This window comes from Apium graveolens, chromosome 1 (assembly GCF_009905375.1).
Source record: "Apium graveolens cultivar Ventura chromosome 1, ASM990537v1, whole genome shotgun sequence".
In the NCBI taxonomy this organism is placed as follows: Eukaryota; Viridiplantae; Streptophyta; class Magnoliopsida; order Apiales; family Apiaceae; genus Apium; species Apium graveolens.
In genome coordinates, this window is record NC_133647.1 from 17715716 (window position 1) to 17727335 (window position 11620).

General features: G+C 41.9%; 2 protein-coding genes across 2 annotated transcripts; both read right to left on the reverse strand.

The window, feature by feature from the left end:
* Positions 1-952: 952 nt before the first annotated feature.
* LOC141719263 (uncharacterized) lies at positions 953-1330 on the reverse strand. The gene has a single exon (XM_074521661.1). It carries the CDS (start codon positions 1328-1330, stop codon positions 953-955), a length of 378 nt encoding a protein of 125 aa, XP_074377762.1.
* A 72-nt stretch (positions 1331-1402) lies between these two features.
* On the reverse strand, positions 1403-8287 carry LOC141719323 (uncharacterized). The gene is made up of 10 exons (XM_074521712.1): positions 8139-8287; positions 7836-8025; positions 7224-7706; positions 6449-7069; positions 6096-6250; positions 5268-6041; positions 5115-5178; positions 4718-5015; positions 2606-3092; positions 1403-2528 (listed from the first exon to the last, which is right to left on the reverse strand). Exons 1-10 carry the CDS (start codon positions 8285-8287, stop codon positions 1403-1405), a joined length of 4347 nt encoding a protein of 1448 aa, XP_074377813.1.
* Positions 8288-11620: the final 3333 nt, after the last annotated feature.

Here is an 11620-nt window from a genome sequence, read left to right on the forward strand (position 1 = left end):
GATGACGCGTCCCCAGCACCTTCTGCACTTCGAACTCAGCCTCCACCTTCTTCCCCAAGAGACCAGGACAAGCCTCAGGACGCGCCCCTTGCCTAGGACACGTCTCATGTCTACTTATGAACTTTTTATCTGAACTGTCTCAAGGGTGCAGGCCCTTTTAAGCCTTGCCAGTTATAAACTTGTGACTATTTCTGAATTTTGTTTGCTTGTGCTTTTATGAGATTTTCCTCCTTTAAATATTTTCACATATATGGGGTGCGTCTTAAGCTTAGGACACGTCTTATTTTGCTTAGTTCATGTGCTTTGGTTGTTTAAATAACCTGGGTGATGTATATTTTTCCCTTAGTATGATAACATGTCATATACTTTTATATTTAGGCAAAGCACAATATAAATAGGCGCGTCATAGTGTTTTGACGCATCTACCTTTCATTTTTGAATATAAGTATTTTTGACATATCAGGCTGGACGTGTCCTTAATAAGGATGTGTCCTTGTTTTCAGTTATGGAATACCAAAATTAAAGGAGCATCAACCAAGATTACTTGGGCACGTCCTTAGACCCAAGACGCGTCCTAGTTCCATTTTTACTTGAGTTTTCTTTAGTGTTCCCTTTACCAATCGTGCTCTTACAAATATACGTAAGGGACTACTTCTCATGGCACGTCCTGTGATTAGGACACGTCATATAACCAAGAAAATCTACAAGCAAACAGCCATTGGAATTTTTCAAAGTTTTATTAATAATGCGCTCTGGTGTCAAAAGTGCACCAGTCCCAGGGCTACTATGCTCTGTGGGGAATTTATTCGAAAAATGATCCTTCAACTAGTTCTAAGGTAAGTAGTACATGCACTACCCCCTAGGCAAGGAGGAATTTTATTGCTTCTAGCCTATAATTTGGGCACAACCCTATATAAAGTAAACATGATATGTAAGGGGCCAAAGCCGCGGCTTACTGATAATACTTTCGAAGATGCTCCGCGTTCCATGCTCGCGGAACCAGCTTTCGTTCCAAATCTTCAAGGTGATAAGTACTCTTCCAAAAAATTGCTTTAATCTTGTACGGTCCTTCCCAATTAGCTCCAAATACTCCATGTTGGGGATTCTTTATGTTTGGCATCACCTTCCTGAGCAACAGATCTCCCACCTTCAGCAGCTGTCCCTTTACCTTCTTATTGTAATACCTTGCGGCACGTTGTTGGTATGCCGCAAGCCTTAACTGAGAATTTTCCCTTACTTTTTCCAAGAGATCCAAATGAAGCCTCTGGTTAACTTCTGCATCTTCCTCCATGTAACTATCTTTATGAAGCGACCCAGAGCCAACCTCCATGGGGATCATAGCTTCATATCCGTAAGTCAGCATAAACGGAGTTTCCCCCGTAGTAGATCTTGGAGTAGTGTTTTAGGACCACATAACTTTTGGGAGTTCTTCAGGCCAATTCCCTTTGCGCTCTTCCAGTTTTGTCTTAAGGGTATGCTTTATTATTTTATTCACGGCCTCTGTCTGCCCATTGCTTTGAGGATGATAGACCGCTGCAAACTCATTCTTAATTTTCCGATCCTCACATAACTGCCGCAACTCCTTGTTGTCAAACTTCTTTCCGTTATTAGAGACAAGTTTGTAAGGAATACCAAACCTGCACGCGATAGAGTTGAAGACAAAGTCTTTAATTTTCTTTGCGGTGATAGTTGCCAACGGCATAACTTCTGCCCATTTAGTAAAGTAATCAACCGCGACCACTGCATATTTGACATCTCCTTTAGCCTTAGGTAATTCTCCAATAAGATCAATCCCCCACATGGAAAACGGCCATGGGCACACCATAGGCGTCAAGAGCGTCGCTGGCATAGACGAGTAATTCGCAAAGCGTTGGCAGCGATCGTAGGCTCTGATGAAATTTGCGGCATCCTCCTTCATAGTAGGCCAATAATAACCTTGGCATAAAACTTTCATTACCAACGAGTTACCCCCCGAGTGATTACCACAAATTCCTTCATGTACTTCCCTTAAGATGTAATTCCCCTTTTTTTCATCGACACATCTGAGCAGCGGTTGATTGAAGCCTCTCTTGTACAAAACTTCATCGTACACCACATACCTTGCAGCCTGGTAGTAGAGTCGCTGAACCTTAAACTTATCCTCAGGAAGTGTTCCCTTGTGAATATAAGCAAGAATGGATGTCATCCACATTTCCTTGGGAGCCTCATCTTTTTGCATCACCTCAACCTCTAGGATACTAGGAATCTCCTGGACTTCTAGGGGTATAGATCCCAACAACACAGCCTCCTGCTGGGATCCCATTTTCTCCAGGGGATCTGTGTTGTTATTCTTCTCCCCCAGTACACATTCTAGCTTAACCTCTTTGAACTTTTCAGTCAGGCGATGTGGCACCTCAAGTACAATTTCGCCCGCGGTCCTCGAGCTTGAAACCCCCCATTCACCTGGTTTACCACCAACTATGAGTCGCTCTTTGTAATTAGGTTCCGCATTCTCATTTCCAAAGTGAACTTCAGGCAATTCATCAATGCTTCATATTCCACATCATTATTCGTTGCATAAAATTTGAAGTGAATTGCACTCATCAGATGATGGCCTTCCGGAGACACGAGTACTATCCCCGCACTTGCTCCTCCATTGTTAACCGCCCCATCCACATGCAAGATCCACCAGGGATATGGAAACTCCTCTAAAGATTCCTCAGTATGAGGGGGATGCAGCACTACCAAAGCCTTATCATCAACCGCAGAATCAAATTCCAACAAGAAATCGGCTAAGGCTTGTCCTTTAATCGTTGTACGGGGCATGTATTCCAAGTAAAATTGTCCCAACTCCACAGCCCATTTCAATATTCTCCCCGATGATTCTGGCTTGTGAAGGACATTCTGCAGAGGATTTGCTGTACGGACTTTAATTCTATGGGCCTGGAAGTATGGGCGTAGCTTCCTCAATGCAAGGATCAAGGCATAAACCAGCTTTTCCATACTTGTATAGTGAGTTTTAGCATCGTGCAATCGCTTGCTCACATAATATACTAGTGACTGTTGTGCATCCTCCTCCCTTACTAGCACAGCGCTGATTAAATACTCAGAAACTGCAAGGTATAGGATAAGAGACTCCCCATCCAATGGCTTTGATAACATGGTAGGGTTCCTTAGTTGTTCCTGTTAGTGTTTGTGCCCTAGAGACAACACTATGTTGTTTTAGTTTAAGACATTAGGATTATTAATGTTTATGTTCTATCAATTATTCTATTTATAATTTATTAATTCTTAATTTACTGCGATATAAATGTTAGATTAATAAATGTCCTTGGAATATGATATGCAATTCTATATCTCTAAGTACGTGACTTAGAAATGAGATTATGAGAATAGTATCAATATTCCTAAAGGTCCCTAGTCGACTATTATTATTAAGGGACAATAATAATGCATTAAGACTGGTGTGTTTGTTGACTGATTATCACATCTCATTGATCATAGGTATAGTGATACTAAAATCAAAAACACAGGCAGATGTATATGTACATGGTGCTGGACAGACCCAATATGAGATTCTACATATCTGTTGTGTCATAAGTAATTCTCACAGTGATAATGATGTAATGGTCCTTAGACATGAAGTCATTATATTTCTATACGAGAATTAATATACATTGATTCCATTACAAGTTATCCTTGACCGGGTAATGATAAAAGTGGACATTGGGTATATTATGAATCGTATGAGAAATATGAATGATCTAGATGGGATTTAACCCTCCTATTTTAGGAGTGATATTATTGGCCTCTTGTGTGAGATAGACTATGAAATGCGTGGCCACGCTCAAATGTTGATATGATATGATAGTCTACTCATTGATCAAGGAAACTTGGATTAAACTATGATGAGGATAACACATTACATGCCTCTAGTTTAATCTATAATATTTGGTTAAATGGATTATATTACATTGTACATTATTCACAAAAGTTTAATCGATCACCGATTCAATTATTATTACTTGGGTAGCAATGATGTATTACTAGATGTTGCTCATTGTTTACGATTTTAAATTAGATTTAAAATTTGTTGCCAACGTAATAATAACCTATAGGGCCACACACTAAGAATGCTTGAAGGATTATTTAATTTAAATTAGATTTAAATTATATTAAAGTAATTCAAATTATTTATAATATTAATTAAGTATGACTTAATTAATTAGATAAATATTGATATTCAAATTTACTAATATTAATTATGAAATTTATTTGTTAAATAATTAAGTGAGACTTAATTATAATACAAATAGGATTTTCAAATTAATAATAACTCCTAATTAGTTAAGAGTTATAATTCGTTTTTCTACTCTCTATATAATATCTCTTGTGTGGCTGATTTTTGGGTGAAAAAGGACTTTTACTAAAACCCTAGCCACCAAGAGAGAAGAGGGAGAGAACAAGAAGAAACGAGTTTGTGCTAGTACACATCCAATGCTTGAGTTCAAGCATTCGTGTGGATACCGATAGAGCGTAGATCGCGAGAGCGGGATGCGTGGTGATTGAACAAGCTTTGGATATCCATTAGTCAACCAATTGGTAAAGCTTCTTAAGGTAAACAATCTGATCTACGAATTAAATATATGTTTTTTGCATGGATCCCTCGGTGGGTTTCGAAAATTTTGTTTTTTTTCATTTTTAATTACTGTTTCCGTTGCGTTTATGTGCTCGAAACCCAACAGTTCCTTGATCCTCCTAAAAGCTTCCTCACATTTTGGTGTCCATACAAAGTCTTTCCCTGCCACTTTGATCGCCTTAAAGAATTCTTTGCACCTGTCAGATGATTTAGAAACAAATCGGTTCAACGCTGCGATCCTTCCAGTTAGGCTTTGCACCTGCTTCACAATGCTGGGAGATTTCATATCTAGCAGTGCTTTGATCTTTGTAGGGTTAGCTTCAATTCCTCTATGATTGACTACGAACCCAAGAAACTTGCCCGACTCCACACCGAACACGCACTTCTGCGGATTCAGCTTCATGCCAAAAACCTCCTTAGAATGTTAAACATTTCCATCAAGTGCTTGACATGATCATTTGCCTACTGGGATTTTACCAACATATCGTCCACATACACCTCCATGGTTCTTCCAATATGATTCTTGAACATCATATTCACCAATCGTTGGTAGGTCGCGCCTGCGTTGATCAATCCAAACGGCATCCCTATTTAGCAGTATAGCCCTCTATCAGTAATGAAGGATGTATGCTCCTGATCGGGACCGTACATGGGAATTTGGTTGTAACCGGAGTATGCATCCATAAAGCTTAACAAGGCATGCCATGCCGTCACGTCAACCAACTGATCAATTCGTGGGAGCGGAAAGTTGTCCTTCGTACAAGCCTTATTGAAATCTATAAAATCTACACATGTCCTCCACTTCCCATTCGGCTTTTTCACAAGCACCGGATTCGCGAGGCACTTGGGGTAGTAAGATTCTTTGATCAACCCCACTTCCAATAGTCGGTCCACCTCTTCTTTTAATTCTATCGCCCTTTCCCCGCTCACCGGGCGATGTTTTTGCCGTATGCTCGTACAATTAGAGAAAATGTTCAACCGATGACACATTACCCCTGGATCGATTCCCACCATGTCTGGATGACTCCATGCGAAGACATAGAGATTTTTAATCAGAAAACGGGTAAGCCTATCCCTCATTTCATAACTCAGTTGAGATCCCACCTTTAAAACCTTGCTTGGGTCATCCTTATCGATTGGAATAGATATTGTGTCTTCGGCCGGCCCCGTTTTCTCGGCAGGCATAGGGATCCTGGGATCTAGATCAAAATCAAAGTCCCGGGGGTCCTCGACCTCCATTTCCGCATCCGAGGGTGCATCCCTATATGTGGGCGCATCCACCTCAGGACAAGGCATAGTTTTGTACAATACAGGTGTGGAGGGTGCGTCCTCATTTTGAGGAGCATCAACCTCAATTTCATTTTCACTTTCCAAGGGCGCGTCCTCAGTTTGAGGAGCATCCACCTTGAGGCTACTTTCGAGGCTTTGTAAAATTTCACTTATTCATTCCAACTTTTCTCCATTAACCTCCTTCTACATGATCCCTTCTATATGATTCACCACAACTTCCTCTACACTACGGATCCTCGAAACATTCCCTAACGTCAAAGCAGGGGTCTCGGTAACATGATTTTCTTCTTCCTCTGGATTTTTCACAAAGTAATGGGCATGAACCTCTCCACTTGGTTTTTCCTGAATGTCCACCGCATCTTCAAATGGAAGACCTTTCCCTCATACCTCCTCCTGCAAAATTCTTTGACAGCCTTGTGATAGCAGTCGCGTGATTCGTATTGTGACCCTCTCAGACTGCACACTCCGTTAGGTGTTGGAAACTTTATTATCAAGTGATGTATCGAGGTTATCACCCTGAACGCTCACAATTCTGCCTACCAATACGTTGTGTGTGGAGTCTTGATCCAGCACTTTGAAGTCTATCATTTGAGTGACAGACAGAGCACCTTCCCCAAGCGTGACAGGAAGCCTAATCGAACTCATAACTCTTACTGCCTCACATATAAAACCGTAGATGTGTGCATCCTCAAAATTCATGTCACTATCTTTGAAACCCAATTTTTTATACATGTTGTAATACAGGATGTTCGCAGAACTCCCATTGTCGAAGAAGACTCGATGCACGTTCATTGCCCCAATAAGCATAGTTATTACCAGTGCATCGTTATGAGGATGATGTACCCATCTTGACTCTCTCTCCCTGAACGTAATATCAGCAGATTCCCCTTTGAATATTTTTGGAGGTCTATCTTCCAAGCTATGAATGTTGGTGAGTGGTGGGTGTCGTGCCTCTCTTGCATTCCTTTCCAATGCTCTATTGTTATCACCAACAAATGGATGTCCTCCGAAAATTTCCTGAATACTTCCATCCCTTTGGAACTTAACCTCCGCTGTCTTTTCGACATCCTCTGCCTGTGTGAGATGCCTCTCATCTTTCCTCTTGTCATTGTTTCCTCTGCGTCGTTTCACCTTATCAATCCACTCTCCCAAATATCCGGCCTTGATCAATTCTTCAATTTTATCTTTTAGTTGACGACACTCATGGGTGTCGTGGCCGGTAGACTCATGGTAATCGCAATATTTTTTTCTTATCTCTACTCTGCCACGAAGTTAGACGGTCTGGTTTCTTGAAAATTCCTCTGTCCTTATTCACCTTAAAGATATGATCAATGGATGCTGCTAGCGGAGTGTAATTGTTTACCCTCTTTTCATAGTTTGACGGTGGAATCCATTTTCTCCGCATGTTCATGGCGTTCACCCTATTAGGGCTTCGGGCATTCCGCCGATAATCTAGACTCACGGATCTGTCTCTCCTCTTAGCTCGCCCCTTGGAGTTGTGGGTATTATAATTTTTCTTTGTTTCGGCAAGTGATTGTTCAATAGCTTTGAAGGATTCCGCCTGCGCTAGTACATCAGCTAATGACACAGGGTCCTTTCCTCGCAGGTGTTTCAAGAAATCTGTTCCCACACGCAGACCAGCTATAAGAAGTATTTTTAGTGTCTCGTTAGTTGCGCCTCTCACCAAGGTAGACTCTGCATTGAACCTTTTGAAGTATGAGGTCAAGCTTTCCCCTTCTTTCTGTTTCACATTGGCCAGTGTGGTAACCAGTGGCGTATACTTCACCGCAGCCTGGAACTGAGTTAGAAACAAGGTTTTCTTCTGTTCCCAAGATGTGATCACCCCTGGACCAAGTTTTTGGAACCATTGTTGAGCACCTTCTCTAAAGGTGACCACCAGAAGGCGGCATCATGCCAAGTCAGGTACCTGATATACATCCATCTCAATATTGAAATGCCCCAGAAATTCCATGGGGTCGGAGTTCCCAAGAAAATGCAAGTCATTAGTTGTGTTCCTGTATCCTGCAGGCAGCTGCACTTCCCTCACAATAGCAGTGAAAGGGGATGGAGCTTGCGCAGTCGCTGTTACCCTACCTCCCTCGAGATGGTTGAGCAACCTCTTAAGATCATTTACATTAAACGTCCTTACTCCAGGAATGGTTTGAACATTGAGTTGTTGGGGTTATTCTGCAACTTGTTGTTGTTCTCCTGGGTTACCCCCCGGGTGTACCGGTGGATCTCGCCACCCCTCGCCCTGAGGCTGCGGCTGTGGTATATTGCCATCTTGATTTTGAACATTTTCTCGCGCACGAGGTTCCTCCTGACTGTATCTCGGTATCTCATTATATTTTTGTAACCTTTCTTGAATTCGCACGCCATTCTAGTCATGAGGATGTGTCCTGGATCCATTGCCCGTAGCACTGTGGGAAGCCAGAAGAACAATGACAGGGGATTCTTCAGTGGAGGGCGCGCCATCCCTTCTTCCATTGTAGGGCGCCCTTCCATGCTGGAATCCTATCCTTCCTCGTCCATTCCTTTGATAGCCTCGGCCATAATTTCCAAACTTTCCTCACGGAGGGGCACGCTCGTGCTCGCGGTGCCGCACCCTATCATCCCTTGGGTATGTAGGGGGCACACGTGTTATATCACGGGGCCTCGTTTCTCCAACTTTTCCTTCTTTTTGCCATTCTACCAACAGCATCCTCAAATCGTCGTCTCCTAACCTTATGCCAAGCCTTCTCTTTAAGGTTGAAAAATATGTTATTTCCTCATCTGGGTTCTGAATATCTTCCGCACGATGATGTTCATCTATCGTATGCCCAGACCTATGTGGGTGTAGGTTCTGAATGTCTTCCACACGATGATGTTCATCCATCATCCTCATCAACAAGCTCCACAATAGGCTCTACATCATCAAAATATTCCAAGCGCCGCGGAGTGATTCGCTGGTTTTCCTCGTTGGCATGGGCATCTCCCTCAATTACGAGTGCTTTTCCCACGGTGTGGCCACAGCGGGGATAACGATGAACCCTCCTCGTCCTGTGATGCTCCACCGTACTTAGCCTTGAGTAAAAATTGTCCAAAGTATCCCCCATGCGATATAGCTGCTCCAAGATATCAGCGTTGCTGATGAGAACAGGAGGCGTTCCTCCCACATCTGGAGCTCTCAGATGATCTGCAATGTTTCTGGGCACGTAGGGTTCATGGCAAATGTAGATCTTATATCACTTCCATCATAAGAACTTTCATCATGATTGTAAGACATCTTTTCCTCCCAAGATTATGATCTTAATCAGCCCTCCTTCTAGCGCCAATTTGTTGACGGAGGAATCTGATAACAACAAAGATTGAGGTTTCTCACCGAAATTAAGATCTATGATGGTGGTTCTTGCCAGAAAATCAAACGGTGTTTGGTGGTTTGTGGTTGTTTTAGGCTAAGATTGATCAGAGTAAGTGGTAGCTCCCTTATCAGCTCTCAACTTCTTACCCCTCTCAATGTGCCTACGTACCCTTTATACAGGGATCAAGCATGACGTAGTTCTTGGGGAACAAGAAATCTAACTGGCTTAGACTTCTTATTCTTAGGCCCAGTAGAAGCCCATCCAGAATCCATCTTCCTCTAGTTTTAGGAATGTCCAACTATGAGGCCCAAGCGTGAAGGCTCAAGGCTTGTCTGTGATCGTGGGACTTCACGGATAGTGCATCTCCCTGCGCAAGGATAATACTCCGCTACAGCTATCTCCCTCGATTTACGAATACAGGTATAACCACGGTTCACCCCAAGTGCCGGACGCATTCCTGTCCCGCAGATTAGGATAACCCACCAGATAACAGGACAGGTGATCCCAAGCTCTTGGGTGCAAAGTGCAGGATGACTCCAAAGTTCCATAATGAGGACACCCATTGAATACAAGAACATAGTTCCCAAATCACACACCAAAATTAAACATGCATCCCCAACGAGGACACCCGTTAAATACAGGAGGAGGCCTTCAATCATCAGGCATACCCCTGGAGGCCTTCTAGCTTTTCACGGACATCCCCCTCCTTGACCGTCTCAAGGAGGGAATTCTTCAAAGAGTACCTGCAACAAATCCGTTAGTGAAAATAATCCTCCATTGCTTCTTTCCATGTGTGCCTTGCCCATAGCTCAACCTTGAGAATGCTTTTACCACACATAGGACGCGTCCTAAGACATTGGGCACGTCCTGACCTTCTTGAAGCTTGTATTGTTCTCCAGCAACTACCTCTCATGACATTCCACGGAGACAGGACGCGTCCTCAGTATCTGGGAGCGTGCTCCAAACTTTATTGTTAAAAGACCACAATTTCCGTATACAATTTCCAAGCGATCAGGAAAAAAATCCCCAATCGCGAAGATCGGTCATCAACATGATCTTTGGAGGACAAACTGTTGTTGGTTCCCCTAAAAATTCAAGAAAGGCTTATGCTCGAGAATTCATGCATATCGTTATAAAATCTCCAACAAGAGAAAAGAGTGGAGTATCAATGGCATTCGATGGCTTTTACTTAGATGGGGTGAAGTTTCCCCATGATGATCCCCTGGTCATAACGGTTATCATAGGGAACAATCCTGTAAAGAGTGTCCTTGTAGACAACGGAGCATCGATGCATATATTGCTTTATGACACCTTTTTTAGGATGGGATACAACGTTTTTCAATTAACCCCGACTAACATGCCGATTTATGAATTCTTAGAGATCGAATGTCATGTCGAGGGAATAGTTAAACTTCCATTAACAATGGATAAAGAGCCAAGATGAGTTACACAAATATTAAAATTTGTGGTGGTTAAAGTCGGATTAACTTTATAATGCAATCCTTGGAAGGACATGTATATAAGCCTTTATGGAGGTCCCCTCATCCTACCATTCAATAATTAATTTTATGACCAAAAATGGGGTAGGAGAGGAAAAAGAAGATTAAAAAATGGCAAGAAATTGTTATGTAGCCTCATGAAAGGCGGATGGAGCTGGGGGGAAAGTTCTGCCCATTGAAGACATGGACGTCCGCGAGAATGATGAGAAATGAAGAAAGTCAGCGGAGGATTTAGTTCTGATACCTTTGGTTCTCGAAGGTCCTGGAAGAACAACTTTCATTAGAGCATTGTTGGAGGAGCCTCTTGTTAGGTATGAAGTGCAACACGGAGGGGGGGTGAATGTGTTTACTTGATTTTCTTGACTTTATCTTGGAAATCAAGTTATATTTAGGCTTTGGAACTTAAACAGCTAGATATAAACTTGTAGTGTCAGATAAATTAATGTAAAAGACACAAGCAATTATCAAAATTCACTTGATTTATATTAAAATCAAATTTATTGTGCTACAAATCTGTGTTCTTCAATAATAAGAACTCGACTACGTCTCTTGAGAAAACACAAGATTTCTAAATCTATTTTTGTTACTTCTAAACAAAGGATCTGTGACATGTTTTACAGATCAACATACACAATTTACAGAGATTGCACTAAAATAGACTGGCATATTTTCTAAATCCCTTTTGTCTATTTCCACTTTAACAGGACTGTGACCCTTCTTTATCCAGTTAATCTTGGCTCTTAATCCTGCATTCTTCAAGTTGCATTTGTAAATTTATGTTTCAGTTATAAAATAGTTTGTTGACTGATAATCTTGGATTTTTAAGTTTTCTGTATTATAAATTTTATAGGTGTTGTCGAGATCTATTTTAC